We start from the raw sequence: 18,180 nt of genomic DNA on the forward strand, positions 1-18,180 counted from the left end.
AAACCATTGCTCCTGCAACCATCACACCATCAAATACGCAGTATTCCCCGACCTCTCTTCCAAGTGACATTAATTTTTCATATCTGCCTGTACTACCGGAACATGTGCAGCGAAAACATATTGCAGCAACTGATGACGTCATAGGGCTTGCACCAAAAAGTGCAACAATGATCAGCCGCAATCGGCTTGCAACAAAGCGTACCGATGATCAGCCGGACTGTTTTCGAGCTTTGATGTTAAACAGTGTTTTTCGCGTTCAATGGTGCTTTTCAAGGGATCAAGTCGTTAGCAGTGCCAGTGGTCAAGGAACCGAGGAAAGATTGCGGGTCTTCTGGCCGGAAGAATGCTGAACACAAATCTCTGGGAACTCTTTGAGCCGACCAAAATAATATTCGAGACTCTTCAAGACAGTTAAAAAGCCCTGGTGCTGTAACGACGAGAAATCGCTCAATCACGCGGAAACAGTTTTGTTTTCCCGAGAGTCCTGATGGGAAAAACAAGGGAAAACAAAACTAACTAGTTTCCCGAGGGACCAGACATTAAGTGCTTTGTGTTTACTTAGACTTTTCCGTCAACAATCACAGCAAAACATCCGGAGCGGGCAACAACTGCGGAATTGTATCCCGGTCGGGGGATACATTTGAATTTGATCAGCGGCACGTGACCAAGAATCAACCAATCACAGAGCTCGTTTTGTTGAGCGAAAGCCTAGGTTTATAACAATACTACTTACCTTCCGCGCGTTCAGATTCTGCGACTCTCTGAAGTCGTTCGTTCCATCTCCATACCAAAACAGTAGCGTCACGTGATCCCGAAACTACAAACGCGTCGCCGCCAGTCAAACCCTCGTGTCGCGAGTAAGCCAGACAAGTGACCACGTCCCAGTGACCGAAGACACACTGTGTCAATCTCCCTGTAAAGATTGAATGCGACGAAGCTTATTTTGTCATCTTTGGGTCTCATAATGCAAAAAAAAATATATATATATATATACATATTTTCTTTCTGATGTTTTACTACATGAACAGCACTAGCTGATCACACAGTTCTCGACAACCAAGGCTTTGCCTTTTTATCATTTCGTACCAAATACTATCAAACCATTGAACGCAAACCATCAAATTAGCAAGCTGGGTACCAATATACAAAAAGGAGGTAGCCTAGCCCCTTACGTAAAGGAGAGAGGGAGTCAGGGTGGTTTAGTGGTCATCAACCGCACTCCCCACCTCTGTGACCCAGGTTCGACTCTGGCCTCGTGGTCGTATGTGGGCTGAGTTTCAGTCGATCTCGATCTGACTCCGAGGGTTTTTCTTCGGGTACTCCGGTTTTCCTCCCTCATCAAAATCGACCCTAGATCAGTAACATCCGGGCGGATACCCTCGTATAGGGAAAACCTCTGGTATCTCTCCCTTTCATATAAGTTGTATTGAATGAATAAAGTTAGTAAAACGTTTTGTGTACTTTGTAGCCGTGTAAGAAAAATAATTCGAACTCCTATCATAAGTGTTTGTCTGTAAATAGTTGATGTTTTCAGTTAGAGTGGTTTTCAATTGAGTGTCGAAAGTAATTAGTGAATTACTTTGGTTTATGATTACTTCACTCAGTGATTGGTTCAAAGTTCTCGCGCCATTTTTTCAACCAATCAGAAGTGAAACCAAAACCAATCGTGGCTCGCGTGTGCAAATTTTCCCGCGCTTTGTGTCGGCTACGTGTAATTACTTCGAGTTTTAATTGGTTTACTGGATTGTCTCCGTCCTTTTTGATTGGCCAAAGTAATTACTTTGGTTTTGGTTTTACGACACTCATTTGAAAACCGCTCTATAACAATGTACAATACCCTTGTCACTCTTACCGCTGTCGGCCGAAAAACACTTGAAGCTGTTGTCCCAATAACCGCAAGCCATGATGTACTTATTGTCAGCGGTCACCGCGAAACAACAGGCGCTTGGTGTAACAGATTGGTCTAGAGGTTCACCAAGCTGCCGCTTGTTTCTGCCCGCTGTTGTGGCTGAAAGAGTAATCAATACAAAAGTCACGAATTTTGAAACAATAATTGCACAAAGAGGGATGCATTATCTTGCCAGTTAAAAAAAAGCTGTGTGCGGAGTAAACAACATAGCTTCACAACAAACAAAACCTTCGTAATTAAAGTCCAGAGGAAACTCTAGGTAACCTACAGTACCCTTGGCAACAAAGTTACTAAAAAGCTCTCGCTCCGGCGAACCGGAAACATGAAAGTCACTTCACGTTAACCTGTGAACGGAAGATCGTCGATTGTTGCTTCGGAATATAATGACTTACCTAACATAGGGTCTTGTTCAACTTGAACCTCTCGAAGATTCGTATTCCCTACGGACATTCAAACACGTTTCATCAAACTTCAGTAAATGGAATGTCAGAGCTTTTTTTAGACATAAACAGTAAGCGCCTTAAGTTGTATAAAAATATCTTCACGTACCAGCACGTCAATGATTCACAGCCTCCGTTCCTCTCTTACCTGACAAAAACCATTTATTGACCGAGAAGCACTGATTGCAACTTATGGTCACTACTGCAGGGGAGGGGACGGTGGAGTCCGTGTTCGCTGCTACGTGAGTCACTGGCACATCCGGTGTCACTTTGAAAGTGAGAAATACACCTATAGAAAACAATACATAATGCACACATAAAGGAGAGGAGGTCAGACGGCATGTCAAACGGTTTGCAAAAACGCTACCCTTCACTTTAGAGGTTTTCTAGCAGGTTGCCTATCGCAGCAGAGTTGAGAACCAACGAACTCAAGCAATAAATTACGTTAAGTCCAGGAATCGAACTCCGACCACCTTGGTGGCGGGCGAGTGCTATCACTACTGCGCCAACCCTGGTCCCTATATATTAAAACAAAAAGCATCCTCTTACTTTTAAATGGCTCCTCTTCTTCATTATTCTGGAGAAAAAGGAAAACAAGAACATGTAAGTCATTAAAAGAAACAATGCAGTGGACCCCCTGATGATTATGTAATGCCGGGCCACGCAGGGACAATCATTACGCACTTCTCATCGCTTAAGCAGCTGTGGTGAACATGGGCTTCGTTCCGGAACCCGCAAGGACAAAGAGTTGGCAAGCAAAGTTTCTTCTTTTTTCACGCATGTTCATGAAACTGCCACAAATACATCTAAAACCCGGAAAAGGAGGACGAGGGTGCACATATATCATGTCAGTTAAAATTGAGGCGTAATTAACGTTTTTCTCATTAGAAAAATGGTTTTGATATTTTTTATAACAATGAAAAAGCGCTGTCAAGAAAGGCAGAGAAAAGCCTGAGCAGCTTCAAATTTAGCTTCTTTAAGGAAACGACTGGATTCTCATTTCTTTCCCACTGTGCTTCAAATTTCGAGACAGGAAATTTGACGGAATGTTTTCGAAACACTGTTGCTTTACCTGAATCTCCGGAAGTAATCTTGGAACATGCGGATCGTGAAGAAGTTGAGATGGCGTTTGACCAAAGCTTTTGATTTGTTGCTCCACAGCCTGGGATAACAAAGAATCCGTGAATAGACCATTTTCGAATTCACACGGCTGGACTGGAGCTAGCATGAAATGGAGGCTAATGCAGGCAAATCTTTTCAGACACAAACTAATTTGCCCGCATTAGTCTCTATTTCATGCTAGATCCAGTCCAGCCGTGATAATTTGCAAATGGTCTATTTGCAGTCAGGCTGAGTAACTGTCAGTAACAACAAGGTACACTGTATTGGTCGCTATTCAATTAGATTCCCATTACCTCTTGCGGAAAATGAGTCCGGCAAATATGGTTTGTTTTCCATTTAACCCTTTAAGCCCCGAGGGGCTCCCCATTGACGAGTAAAATCGTCCGGCGTTAGACAGAGTAAAATCAATAAGTGCCATTTGGCACTATCGGGGCTGAAAGGGTTAACAAAAAGTCCGTTTTGAAATCTCGCAAATTTGACATAAACATAGAGCGTTTTCACATGACGTCACGGCGGCCATGTTGGTGTTCCAAAACAAAGGAATGGCGGCCATGATGGTGTACCAAACAAATCCTCCGGGAACTGAACTCTATTTGTATGCAAATACTTTCTTTTGTTTCGGTAATCCAATATGGCTATTGATCACGTGAGTGAAAACGCTCAATGACAGACAAGTACATTCCGACCAAGGCCACCGCACGTTCGCATAAGTTTCGCGCCAATAAGGGAGAATCATGCATGTCAGCGCATCGTTTGCAGGACACAATGAAAACGACAATTAAGTCAGCGATCCGATTGGTCGCACCGGTAAATTTTCAAACGTAGTCCCAAACATTCTAGTCGGACCGAAGCGAAAAGGACCATTCTATTTGACGTCTAACCGAAATGTTTGGTAATTTCGGCTGAATAGAGAGCGCCAGGAGCCAATACTAGGTCTTTGTAACGGGATTTTCACAGATCAAGCTATTTTAGACGAGTTCTTAAATAAGATTTGGCTTCCATGAGTGACTATTCTCAATCCCACGGGTAATAATTGCGATTAGCTGGAAAGGCCTGGTTTCGTGGGAAAATCAATTTAAAAATAACTCGGTCTGTAAAACGCCGTTCCACAAATAAAATGAAGTTGTACACGCCTAGTAGTCATAGGGTCCTGAGAACGCTTATGGCTTACCAGACAATTTATCGGTGGGAAACTACGTTTCATTCACAACAATGACGAGCAGGACGAAAAAAGACGAGTTTTATCGAACACTTATTCCATTCGCCCTTGCTGGATAAGTAATTGGTCGTGGCTAACAAACCAACGCAAGCTTTTGGAACAATTGTTTCAGTAAACACACAAAGCGAAGACTACAATAGTTTATGGGAAACTCGCTTGCGTGCTCGCGTTTTAAAGGTAAGTGGGAAGGCGGAATTCGTTCGCGCGAACGCGAGGACGCTCGGGAACTCGAAAGGCGCGCAAGAAATTCCTTCTTCCGCTTCCTATTGGAATGAATGCCAGGTAGGCTGATGAAAAATAAAGGAGAAACACAATTAAAAGAACCGTGTGATGATCTTCTCTGAAATGATAAAAATTCGCCCTTAGACTATTCACCTCTCTCATAACAGGATCAGCTATAGAATCCAAATCTACACTGCCCTCGTACGTGAGATGGAAAAACACGTTGGTTGCTTTCACAGCCTCCGGACCTTAAATTGAAAGGGGAAGTCGAGTCAATGGTGAGTAAAGCGCGAAAACGCGTTGTCCAATGCTTGATGGATAAATCAAGTAAACGATTTTGAGCCTGCCTCGCAGTGACTGGAGACATAGCTGGATGGAAACACACTTACAGTCAAGAGCCCAGACGTGCATGAATTTTAACATGTTCTGTTCAGCGCGAATTGAAGCAAGGTACCGTGGCAGATGAAACTTGGCACGATCTTGGTCGACGGCTCCTGTTACGGGGCCTTTTGACCAGTCAGATGCAAATTTCAAAACCTATCATGATCACGGCTTTCAATCCACTTGATTTTCTGCAGCAACCGAGAATGACTTGCTATTGGACTTCTCAAGTACTAAGAAAATAGTAGGAAAGGGAAATTTGAAAGTCGATTTTATGGACTGTACCTTTCTGCTTAAATCCAAATATTAGGTCGATCCACTCGTGTAGATGAGCTGAAACGTATTTTGATTCCAAAGCCTATAATATAAAGTTCAAAGTGACGTTAATCTTAGGTTGCAATCTTAAAATGTTCCTTTCGTACAGGGTCTTGAAAGATAAAAAAACAGATATAAACTGCAGACAATAAAATGGAGAAAATAGGAATGATTAACAAATCAATTAAAAGTGGTTCAGCGTTGTCTGTACTCTTATCGACAACGATATTCGTGATAACAGTGGCAAATTTTGCGTGACAAATTGACACGAGCAGCGTTGCCTAGACTCCTATGGACAACGGCAAATTAGCCAATCAGATTGCGACATTACAAGCCTTTGCGTGTTACGTTAAAGGGCTCATTAGACGGGAAACCGTAGGCTGCTTTTTGTCATAAAATAACAAAAAATGTCCTATTTTACTGCACATCGTTTTTCCAAAACTTGCTCGATTGCTGATTAACAGGGAATAATTTACCTCTAATGGGATAAGTTTCATCGATTTTTGGTCAACAGCAATTTTTTTGGCCGTGCTTTTTTGCCGAAAACGCCAAACTGAATCTCTCTAAGCTTTTCATTACGAACACGAAATATAAGAGTTTTTGGGATGAGAAGATAGTTCAAGGAAGGGGAACTTACCGCTCTGTGAAGCATTACAAACTCTTCAGGGGTTGACGCCCATTTCGGAAGTTCTACGTCATCAATAACTACTCCATCATCGTCAATGCCAAACGTGAACTAAAAGCAAAGAGTTGCCATCAAAAACATTGCATTTCATTTTATTAATACAATGAGCTTGAAAAACGACGTAGTTTTGAAAAACGTAAACCGTTTTGCACGATTTAAAGCTTTGGCTCAGATCCAGTTGTAAAGAAAGATTCTGATAGTTCTTTTTTTTCTAAACCATCTCAGCTGGCCAGAATTTCAAATCCTCTAATCTGATTGGCTGATTGCCAGAGTGTAGTCTGACAGTGTCGTAAAACCGAGAGCAAAATAATGATTTTAACCAATAACAACAGACACCGACACTCAAATGAGCCAATCACGACGCTAAATAAGTACATGCAACAGGCTTTAAGCGCGGGAAAACGCGAGCGAGCGAGTCACAATTGTTCTTTCCTCTGATTGGTTTAGAACTTAGCGACAAATTTTTTATCCAGCTTCCAATGGTAGCCATGAACTGAAGGCCACGTAGTCGCTTCTTTCTATACTCAATCAAAAAGGATCGCATTATACAAAACAGGACGCAGCTTTTCAAGGCCCCATTAAGCTAATCATGGATCACTAGAAACTTAAGTTGCAGTTTATTTACTGATCAAAATAAGTTCAGTTTCCAAACGATTTTGGAATTCGATTCTGATTTATACACTTTCCTTTTCCTTCAGCACAATTCAGTCATAAAAAAGCTATAGCATGAGCTGAGTGTTAGGACTACAATCAAGAGAGTTCACTGTTCCTCGAACAATTCACGTTCATTCGTTTCTATGTGCTATTCACAGCGAATTTTGGATTAAACCCCACGATCGTGATAGTAAACGTAATCTCTTTGATTAGTACCCCAATCCGATGCCAGCTGTAACCTTTCCGTGGACTTAAAGTTACTCGTTATGGTACATATGTCGATTAATAAACCAGACAATAGGGAAACAAATGCAGTCTTACATTATTGGAGTTTAGAAACATCTCTGGAAGATAGAACAGTTCTGGGATGAGTTCCTGCAACAAAAGATAGCCCTAGTAATTAGTAATTAGTTCGTAATATCTACTATATAATATACACGGCAATAAAGGAATTTTTCACACCAAAAGCACATTTTCCTGTTTTTTTAATGTAAAAGCATACCTGTCAGTTAGGACAATTTACAAACTTTAAGAACAAAATAAATTAACGAACACTTTCAAGGGCTTGTAGATTTTCAAAAACACCAATTCTTGGGTTTCACTCACGTGATCAACAGCCATGTTTTTCAACGAAAACAAAAGAAGACGTTAGCATAATAATAGCTTTCAATTCCCGGAGGATTGGATGGGGACACCAACATGGCCACCATTTCATTGTTTGGGGACACCAACATGGCGGCCGTGACGTCATGTGAAATCCAAGAATATGATTTTAGGCGCAAAACATTTTTACCTTGGCTTCATAGCGCACGTAAAATGGAAGTGGACTTATAATACTGATAAACATTCCTCTTTTGGATTTGACATGACGAACGAAATCCGGAAGTGAAGCGCTTTGCATTTAAAGCCGCCTTGACCATTGCGGATATGGAACTCTATTGTAGGTGTTTTCATCTTTCATCTGACATGATCGAAAACTTGAGCAAAACCCCTGCCCAAGAATATTAAGGCCTGGCCAAACGCTCGCAGCATTTCAACCCAACATCTTGCAACCTTGCTGCATGATGTTGCGACATGTGTTGAAAGGGGTAGCCAAACGCCTGCAACAATTCCAGCATTTTCAACGCAACATGTCAATGTTCATGTGCCCCAAGCCCCTGGCGCGCAAGAAGTGGACCTAACGCCTATGCCTTAACGCAACAATGTTGCATGAACGTGGCCAAACGAGTACAACATCATGCAACATTCAAAATGTTGCACGAAAAATTTGACCGTTTTCAAATTTGAGCCAACATCATCCAACATGTTGCAACATATCGCAACAGGGTGGCCAAACGTATGCAACATGTTGGGTGAGATCGTTGATGGACTAATAGCGGCTGCCAGCGGCGCCTGTATATGCTGATGTCCGATCTCACTCATAGATTACTTGCTTGTAAAGCGCATTTGAATATGATAATAGAAAATGCCCTATATAAATTCATTACCATTACCCAACAATGTTGCCAGATGTTGTGTTGAAATGTTGCGAGCGTTTGGCCAGGCCTTAAAGAGTCCAAATCTGGTTAACGTTAACTTGAAAGAACTACAAAAAGCACCATCGCACCTTGACATCTGATGTGTCCCTCTGACAATTCTGCCACGAGCGAATAATGGAACAGAATGTCCTCCCTGGATGGTCGAATTTTCCGCCTTGGAGATTCAAGAACTGGGTGGCGAACGGTTCCTGTTGCAAACAAAACAAGGCAAGTCAACAAATTCAAAGTTAGGTAATGCCGGAATAGTGACCATCAGCGAATCGATAAGGACTCGACTTTCTTGGATCTGTGGTTTTCTGATAACAAGTTCGTATGTTTTACCCGGAACTGGGAGGCGCGATGGCCTCATGGTTAGTGTGCTCGACTCCGGATCGAGTTGTCCGGGTTCGGGGCCTGGCCGGGGACATTGTGTTGTGTTCTTTACTCTCACGGTGCCTCTCTCCACCCAGGTGTATAAACGAGTACCGGCGTAACGCTGGGGGTAACCCTGCGATGGACTAGCATCCCATCCAAGGGGGAGCATAAATACTCCTAGTCGCTTCATGCTACGGAAACCGGAGATAAGCGCCGGCCTAAAATGGGCCTTCAGGCTCGTAACAGAGACTTACCTTTTTTTTTTACCCGGAACTGGGCTACATCCGAGACTTGAGAGAGCTCGGACAATAAAATAGGTAAATACGTTGTTGTCCAAGACGTTTCATGTGATGTTTAGCTCGATAGAAATTCTTATATCGAGCAAATAGTTTGAAACCTTTGGTTTGAAGTCCTGTAGTTGACATTCTGAAATCGGAGCACTTTCATCACAGAGAAAAGCTAAAAGTCTTTTATAGAAATGTCGGACGATAGTTAGCCTTCGGATGCCAGTGAATGTTCTGACGGTTCAGAATGGTTATGACTTAAATGGATCCTCCAGAATAAGGAGAGACACTTCGTGACTCATATACAGGTGGAACATTTGTTGACGTTACGTGGCGATACCTGATAACCTCAGTGTTAACCCGCTTTGGTTGATAATCAACACTCTGTTTAGGCAGAGAATCAGTGCTGGGTTAGGCACTGATCTCTAGTGATTAGGGTTAAGTGCTGACTCGAAATGGTTAGCTTTCATAAATTGTTGGGGTGACACCATAGTAAAACTTGAGTAAGATCGTTTGGCACCTTATTGATATACACAAAACTAAGTGGCTCACCTTATTTTGGAAAATCCATTCGAGTCACAACCAATTCAGAATGAAATAGACCAATTTCGAGATACTAAAATTCAGTCCGAAACAAAAGACATCATCTGGAGGCTGTGGGGAATATATTTAAGGATTTGTATGAGTTTATTCCCCAGAGCCTCGAGATGATACCTTTTGTTTCGGGCTGAATTTTAATATATCGAAATTGATCTGTTACATTCTTGCCTTCTTTGAGGTATTAGTTACCAGGAGCCGACTGGCTCGGTCAAAATATTTTGCGTATAAATGAAAGGCCCGCTAAAACGCGTCGATACACTCCAGACACTATAGATATTTAAACGACAAGTTAAAAAACGGGGGAAAAAGTAGCGTCATAGGGTCTTAGTTTTAACAGGCGAGAACAATAGTTCTGCACGTCGCCCCGTACGTGTTTAAAATTTTGGAATATTTCTCCTCAACAACGGCAGGAAATGACCACTTTAGGTTATGTGGAGGACGTTAATACCGGACAATAAACTTCCAATTTTCTTTTAAATTTCCACGGCGTTCATTCCACTCGAATTCCTGGATAATTGCCGCTTAATTTTCATCCTTGAAAACTTCATTGCGAAATGATTACGGTAACGAGAACTTATATTTTTTCTCGCCAGTGTCCGTTCCTGGTTAAACTTCCCTGAAAACTCATCACAGTCAACTGAACGAGTTAAAATGGCAACTTACCACCCGAATCATCCAGGCCAGCGTGAAACCACATGTAGAGTAGTGAGTACCATAATGAAAAGGAGGAATGTCGTCATTTTCATCCCATGATGCGTAACGTTCGACGAACTGCGCATGTCTTGTGGGGTTTAATGCACCGATGGGCTATGGAAAAAAAATCAGTTCGAAGTTTTAGCGAACAAAATTCACCCTTAAAGAACTCCAGAGTAATGCAATACGTTATAATCTCAAAACACCCGAACACAATTTCTTTTATATCATTCAATTACCTTGGAGAGGTCTCTATAGATTTTGGGATCAGTCAAATCCAGCGAGTCAGCCTCAAAGTTGGTCAAAACCCACGGAAACACTGGATATTGATTCAAGTCGCAGAATGACCGACCTGTAGCACAAGAAACGTCAGTATGATAAAGAAGCTTTCCTTGCAACGTAGATTTCAGTGTATCCCTCATTCGTGTGGACAGAAGAGAAAATGAAGCGAACGGAGATACTTAGTAACGAGGTGCCTTTCTGCGTTTTTGCATTGGGCCGAGGTCTTAAACACGACAAAAAACCAATTAAAGGTCATATCTTAGACCTCGAGCATCACAAACAATGGGCTTGATGGGGATATATTACCGTGCTCAATGGGCCGCACGTTTGTACCCGGTCTCTGTAAAAATTAACCTACTGGATTGGATAAACGTGCCCATCTAGGTTTTGAAGCTCACAAAATGTCGTTCTAAGGGCAACCTTATCTATTACTGTGTTGGCACTTTCGTCCGGAAATGCACGGTTTTATATGTATGACAAATTTTGATATCCAACACGAAGTGTCACCTGAAGTCTGAGCATTTGCTACCTACTTCAAACATCAAGGCAACCTTGTGCTTGGCATTTTTTAATCTAAGGGAAAATGCAGCTGTTTATCTGAGTTTGGGCGACACTTTATGGCGTTAAATGTCTGTATTTCTAGACACGAGTGATATTGAAGTTGGGGAGAAGAGCACGTCGTGCACTGCTGGCTCACAAACCCATCTATGTACTTATGAAGATATGAACTCCTATTTACTGGCTGAACAACAACAATCTTTATTTTCTTGATTTTTTTCCATATTTTTAAGTTAACGGCCTTCCTGGCCTGGGTTGCTCTAAGCGTGGTTAGCGCTAATCAGCGTTAACTACCATGGAAACCTATAGGTTTTGATACCTCGTAACCAACGGTTAGCGCTAACCAGGCTTCGAGCAACCTGCCCCAGGCCGCTAAATCAAGCGGACCAGTTTATTCAATTAACGCACAAGTTCTTATCTGGTCGGGTTGGCATTTAAAGCTACGATTTCTTGCTTAGCGGAACCAGAAACCAGAAAGTGGTAATACTTACCGGCGATGGTGTTCAGAAACATGAGGTACTGAAAATTAGAAACTTCTCCTTTCTGCCAACGTTGGGTCATGGTGGACTTTTGAAACAATTGTCGAGGAGAATATAACGACGCCGCCCTAGAAATCAAAGTACACAATCAAAATGAGTTGGTAAGGAGAAGAAAATTAAAAAACGAAAACGAACGTGAAGATAAGTTTGTATTTGTTTAAAAGAATGGTATCACGCTAATTTAAACGGAAAATGTAATTTCGGACGATATACCCGCTGTGACATTGCCCATAACAAGATGGCAGTCGAGGCTGATGTCAGCCGGTCTTAAAAGTCAAGCGCGGTTGCTTCGAAGTGTGAAGTTTTCCTCATTCATATGTAAAGTAGGACTATTTACCATCACAAAAACTTCGCACTTAGACTCGCTTTGAAGAGGAGGCAGACATGAACTCTGAACTCGGAAAAGGCCTGCTGCAAGAGAATATTTGCTTCCCACTTTTTTCACGTCGTTGCCAGCACTGAGCAGTTTGATTTGCATTCACACATGTATTTCCTTGCATTTGGAATCAGTGCATTGCGCTGCTATCACAAGCGTGAATCAAGTTTAGTTGCATCTACATGATGGACCAACAAAATGACTTCAACAAACCGACCTGGTTTGAGGTATACCATAATATGCACCGATTCCAACAGGTGGCAGGGCTCGCACAACTTTTCTTACAGTTTGTTGATCGGCGAACTTGAGCATAACTGAAGCTGAAAAATTAAGTGGACAGTATTAGAATACTTTCACTTAGATTCCGAAAAATATCCTCTTCAAAATTATGGCGACAGTTAAAAATGTAGGACGAGGACAAGGAATGCACCTTTTCAGTTCGAGCACGCGTACTGGATTAAGAGGTCGACTTTTGCTCAAGTTCGTATGCTCAGAACTTGCGAGCAAGCTCTTGTTCTCTAAAATCGCCAACCTTCAGACCCCATTCACAGTGATGCGTTTCCAAAATTCTTCATTTTCATCTCGACGAAAACGAAGCAGTATTTTTTTAATTTTCATTCACATGACCTTTTTCCTTTCGTCTTTACCTATACACACTAATACGCTTCCCAAGCCCTGACATCATCGTTTTTAAAGGTCTCCTTTTTGTCTTGTTCACACTAAAACTCGATCATGTTTTCAGTTCGGAGCATGCGCATCAGGTTTGGAGGTAGAGTTTTGCAAGTGCGCATGCTCAAAAATGAGGTAGAATCTGCAGTCGAATTTGACTAATCTAGACACTCGTGAAACTTACGGTTTATATTAAAAAGTCTTAAAAATCCCGATAGCACAAGAAATAACACACCAAGGTGGGCAAAGGGGAGCCACTTAATGTACACGTGTGGAAGATATCTCTTTAAAAGCATTGTGTTTGCTATTCAAATGTCACAGCTACTGAAATTAGTTTAGAAAGCCAAAAAAGGAAATGACTGGCACATTTATCACAAAAGCTAATCAAAGCAACCTTTGCAGACAGTTCCTTTCATTTTTTGGTAATTTTAAAGAACGTATGGCCCATACTTCGTCGGTTTTTTGAAGGCCAATAGTGCGCTGTTCTTTGAACTTTTCGCTCGTAACACGGCGCCTCCTATGGGCATATTCGTATGGTCATGAATCAGACAAAGTGCGAAAAAAAAAAAAAAAACCAACAACAATGACGTCACAAACATTCCCTAATGGTCAGACTCAATATCGCTTACTTCCGCTTGGAGTGCACCACTTACTTCCAGCTGATGTATACAGCTCAAGCGCGCAGTTCTGCAACAGATACCGTCGGGAAAATACTGCTTTTATGGCATCCAAAGGCCATTTGCCGTGCAGCCCGTCCATGTACATCAGGATCTACAGTAAAAGTTATAATTTAAGGTTAGCGTTTGACAAGAAAACGCTGTTTGGAAAGGACCCAGAGAATCGTTAGAAGAAGGAACTTGCATCTGAATTCTCAAGGCATTCCACAAGGTTTTCAGTAACGACGCGACTGAAAGACAAGCTGATGCGCCTGCGTAAGCTGCTTTCGCCTCATGTTTGCGTCACCAAAAAAAACAGCCTTTGAAAACAAACTGAACCACAAAACCATTTGTTTCTCCACCCGTAGCGTTATCATTCGTAATATTGTGTGACTAAGTTTACGGCGGACTAGAACTTTTTGGGCCGTTGCGTGAGTTAAGGATTTCGCTTTAACTATCCAAATCGAAGCATACAACTGTGTAGATACGTGGGCCAGGGGCAAGCAAGGATCTCATTCAAAGCCATTTATGGCGAGAGTGCAATGAACTAATCAGAGAATACTACTTTGTGACGTAAATTGATGTCAGTTTTTCATGCGTCTGTACTGTTATTGATCATGAATTTCGTCATAATATTGTCAAAGAAGCTGTGGATCCACGACAGACGCATGAAAAACTGACATCAATTTGTTTTTACAATAACAAAAAGGCAGAGGGGTAAAAATTAAGTCAAAACACGAGAAAAGCGCGAGACAAAAATGCGAGAAACTTCAATCTGACGCGAGCAATATCGCGTCATTATCGCATAAATTATAAATTTATGTGTCTGTCCGCTTATTGACAATAAAAATTAGCCAATGAGACCGCGAGAATTTTGCAGTCATTGTAAAAATACTTATTGTATGTATTCCGAGACACGAGTGATGTTGAAGTTGGGTAGAAGAGCAGGGGGACACTTCGTGACCCTTATTGAAATCGGCGTGCATCTAATCACAATCTGACATATCTGAATACAACAAGTGCTAATCTAAAGCGCATAAGTCTTGGTTAAAATGGTCTTTAAAGGCTTGAATTTGAGATAATTGCCTTTAGGTTTCACTAGCCTGACAATCTGGTACGAGAGCTTCCGATAAAAGGCAAGAATAGAGGCCGGAATAAGCTCTACAATTGACCGAATGCATAAATGGCGGCCAAAAATGTATTCTTTTATTTACGTGCTAATTAGACTCACTAGCCTCGCTCTCAAGGCAACCTTTCTTTTGTATTTTGTCCATGCAAACGAGGCTAGTGAGGCTAATTAGCACATAAAAAAAAGAATATTTTTTTGGCCGCCAAAATAGAACGATTTATTTCAACCGTGATTCTCGCCATGGAGCCTGGGTCGAGTAACCTGAACGATTTCGGGTGGCGTTCCAGTAAAACCTAGGAAAAGGACCTTTTCCGGCAGGAGGCAGTCCTGAATTTCCGATAAGAATATTCGCTCAATTTGTTGTCCTTCTGAATGAAAGCTCCCAAAGACTTAATCAAATCCATAAAAGTCAACTAAACATATCTGACAACTATAACGTCCCGATCGGACCCCAGACCTCTTGTCCGCGACGGCAAAATCATTACTCTCCGACAGGATCCCATCACTTAATAGGCTCCTCTTTCACCCTATCTCTCAATGCCTCTTTGCAAGAAACACAAAATTTCCAAGGCTCGATGCCGAGAAACCTGTCCTACTTTTTTCCAAAAACTGCATGTTACGAAGGTGGCATTCCAGACGAAGTAAGAGGTATCTGCGTTGGTCGATCTTCGTTCATTGTATTTCCAACTTCATTAACAGATGAAAAGAAAATGGCAGCGCTTCACAATAATGCCGCAAAGGATAACTGAACTATTTCCTAGTCAGCGACAAAGCAGTTAATTAAACAAAAGCAGAAAAAAACAACAGAGGACAGCGTTACAGAGTCGTATTCATCGGTTCTCTAAAAGAGAGCTTTTCATCTTTTTCATACAACTTAAGATTCAAGCTCAAAGAATTATATAAGAAAAAATCACCTAAAGCGCTGAAGAACAGGATTAATAAACCGACTAAATTAATACATCTGCTCTCTACAAACGACCCTCAGGCTACAAAATGTCCCCTTTTAAAAACCTAAATTAAAATCGTCCATTTAATTAAACTGAAAAAAATAACATGTTTCCTCTGCACAATGATTTATCGATCGGCAGCTTTAATGGCAAGTTTTAATTCTTTTAATCCTTGACTCAAAATGAATCTTTCGTCGGATAACCTTAGACTCCACAAATAATACAGAGATCTTGTCATTCATTAGATAGTTCTTGCTTATGAAGATGTCAATGAAAACTGAACAAATGTGAACTTTCAGATGAAATCTACTGAGCCGTACTTTGCAGTGAAAACCTCAAGTTCCTCTACCTCTTTTCTTCTTGAGGATGCTATTTTTAAGTTTGATCATCAAAGAACCTGTTATGAAGCACGTCTCCCCTACAAAATCCTCATAATTGTACGGGTTTTTTTTTTTTTTTTTTTTAAGTTTTGCTATCATTAATCCAACGAAAACTGAAGAATAGCGCCTGGTTAGTGACCACAGGCAAAACGTTGAAGCTGTGACATTGAACTGTGAAGTATTAACCATTTTTTTTTCTTTGGATAGCCATTCTGAATTGTGACCAAATGAAAGCAATGGATGTGAATAGAATTTACTCGCTACCACGAATGCCAGTTAGCAGTTAGTCCCTCGTAGTGTTCATGGAAGAAAATGAGCAATTTAATTCTTTCCAATTAAAGTCAACATTATTTGCAGGATTTTTGTCGCTGTGATCTGACTAGCAATGCTTCCAGCCAGAAAATAACTTACATGCGTGTCTTCAGAATGCTCGCTCCAAGAATGCGGCTTCTCGAGGTACAATGTCGGAGATTTCCTTAAGGTTTGCCAAAGGCACGAGATTCTAATTCACTGCTTAGGGCTCTAAAAACTCATTTTGCAATGGTAAGAAAATGTCAAGGGTTGCAAATTTGTCACGGTTTCCATTCAGATTTCCACCAATACCATAATTTTATTCGAAGAATTCATTTCTCCAATGATAACATTTCATCATTCTTCAGCACCAAGGTCGGTATGAACTGAATGAAGTCGTTTTGACAGCTTCTAGATTTGCATCGATGCCTCTTGTTAACAGTCGTTGTACTTAAGCCAGTAGTATAACTGACATAAACGACGTTCTCAATTTCAAACTCTTATCAATGATTGTACTCTGGGCGTTGTAGCCAAAATACTTATCAAATGGGCCAACATATAGGTTCAGCTACTTTAGTTCAGTCTAATATTTCTTGCAAAGTTGGAAGGAGTTTTCCTCCCCATCGAATGCTTGTTAAAAAATATTATTATTGAGTTATTTCTCGCCTTCATAACATGTAGCCACATCTTCAATGATTGGAGCCACTTGGCGTACTTAAAATTTCTTGGAGAGAACTCGCAGCTTTTCACGAATCCCTCTTCAAGACGCAACCCTTGTAAGTAACACAATTCGTGTAATCTATAGATTGTCAAAACTTCCAGGGTTAGTAGCTATGTCTCGTGCTATATTCCACACTTGTTTTGCCGCGACATCAAGCATCTGTTTCGACTTACAGCGAAATAAATCCACGTCTTTAAGAAAGAAATGCGGACATTTCCGACATTGCAGACAAGACACGAGCTGCAGCAAAATACCGTTGATTCGATCCAGAAGAACGTCTTCCGTCCATTCGGTTTCTCTCGGGTGCTTCTCGCATTCGTGTAATAACAACATTGTTAGGTGAACGTATTCTAAAGGTTCTCCGGGCAAGTCAAGGTGTGTGTCGTATAGAGTTTTAAGCATACTAAGGCAAAGCCTTCGGCCAGCTGTAGAAAAGAGAATTTCCTCTGCTTCACTGAAGTTTAACAGCCACGCATCGCCCTCAGACCCAGCTCCCTTAGCCGTAGGATACGGATCTCGAGCAAGTAATGAGAATCCCCGTAGTTTAATGCTAGCGATTACCGATTGGGAAGGCCAAAGAGTTTCACGACTCGGCCAACAACATCCATTCTGCGGCCAAATTGACCCACACCGGAAAGCTGGAACAAGCTCGACCGTGTAGCGTTCAAGAACCACTAGCTTGGCGCCGAAGTGATTGTCCACGATGACACGAATTTGATTCTGAAGTTCTCCACGTCGAATAGCCTCGCTCACTAACGAAGTGAATCTTGAGCGAACCTTTCTAGCGGACAGATACCCAGACGCCGTTATAAACTCTGTCCAAAGGGACATAGATCGCTTGCGTTCATCGCTAAGCTTCAGCATCGCGCAACCCGGCGGGCAGGCTTCGTCGATGAAATTAAACACACCCATTTGGTTCAAATACAGATGAACCTCGAAGCTGCGAGGAGAGAAAGCTTTCATACCTTGGTACCTTCCATCGACCAGCTTCAGCGAGGATATAAAACGTGGCTCAAGTGCTTCAACATGCTTCAATACCTCTTCAACAACACTGCAAATGTTTGTTATGGTGTCATAGAGCTCGCTTTTACGACTATGAACACGCGTGTTCACGAACTTCTGCAAACTACTTTGGCGCTCGGAAAATAAAAAGGCCATGTTGCAAAGCCCATCAACTAGTACGATCTGCTACTAGAACTACACACGCTTTGTTTGA

The 18,180-nt window shown here is 41.6% G+C and overlaps 2 protein-coding genes across 2 annotated transcripts in view; both read right to left on the bottom strand.

The window, feature by feature from the left end:
• LOC138017828 (lipopolysaccharide-responsive and beige-like anchor protein) overlaps positions 1 to 18,180 on the bottom strand; it is a 72,456-nt gene that overhangs the window by 5,787 nt on the left and 48,489 nt on the right. Inside the window, exons 35-50 of the mRNA XM_068864815.1 lie at positions 13,494 to 13,611; positions 12,389 to 12,491; positions 11,748 to 11,863; positions 10,656 to 10,768; positions 10,387 to 10,530; positions 8,554 to 8,673; positions 7,269 to 7,322; positions 6,246 to 6,344; positions 5,579 to 5,651; positions 5,066 to 5,160; positions 3,422 to 3,511; positions 2,899 to 2,926; positions 2,498 to 2,638; positions 2,302 to 2,349; positions 1,853 to 2,008; positions 734 to 913 (exon numbers count right to left, since the gene is read on the bottom strand). Of these exons, the coding sequence (XP_068720916.1) occupies positions 734 to 913; positions 1,853 to 2,008; positions 2,302 to 2,349; positions 2,498 to 2,638; positions 2,899 to 2,926; positions 3,422 to 3,511; positions 5,066 to 5,160; positions 5,579 to 5,651; positions 6,246 to 6,344; positions 7,269 to 7,322; positions 8,554 to 8,673; positions 10,387 to 10,530; positions 10,656 to 10,768; positions 11,748 to 11,863; positions 12,389 to 12,491; positions 13,494 to 13,611 (1,678 nt within the window). The remainder of the gene's footprint in view (positions 1 to 733; positions 914 to 1,852; positions 2,009 to 2,301; positions 2,350 to 2,497; positions 2,639 to 2,898; positions 2,927 to 3,421; positions 3,512 to 5,065; positions 5,161 to 5,578; positions 5,652 to 6,245; positions 6,345 to 7,268; positions 7,323 to 8,553; positions 8,674 to 10,386; positions 10,531 to 10,655; positions 10,769 to 11,747; positions 11,864 to 12,388; positions 12,492 to 13,493; positions 13,612 to 18,180) is intronic.
• On the bottom strand, positions 17,043 to 18,122 carry LOC138016327 (protein mab-21-like 2). Its single transcript, XM_068863485.1, has one exon. It carries the CDS (start codon positions 18,120 to 18,122, stop codon positions 17,043 to 17,045), a length of 1,080 nt encoding a protein of 359 aa, XP_068719586.1.

The sequence above is a fragment of the Montipora capricornis genome, chromosome 9, assembly GCF_036669925.1.
Source record: "Montipora capricornis isolate CH-2021 chromosome 9, ASM3666992v2, whole genome shotgun sequence".
NCBI lineage: Eukaryota > Metazoa > Cnidaria > Anthozoa > Scleractinia > Acroporidae > Montipora > Montipora capricornis.

Excerpts from the sequence above, each read along its gene's own strand:
- LOC138016327 (XM_068863485.1), bottom strand. The coding sequence starts at position 18,122 with ATGGCCTTTTTATTTTCCGAGCGCCAAAGTAGTTTGCAGAAGTTCGTG.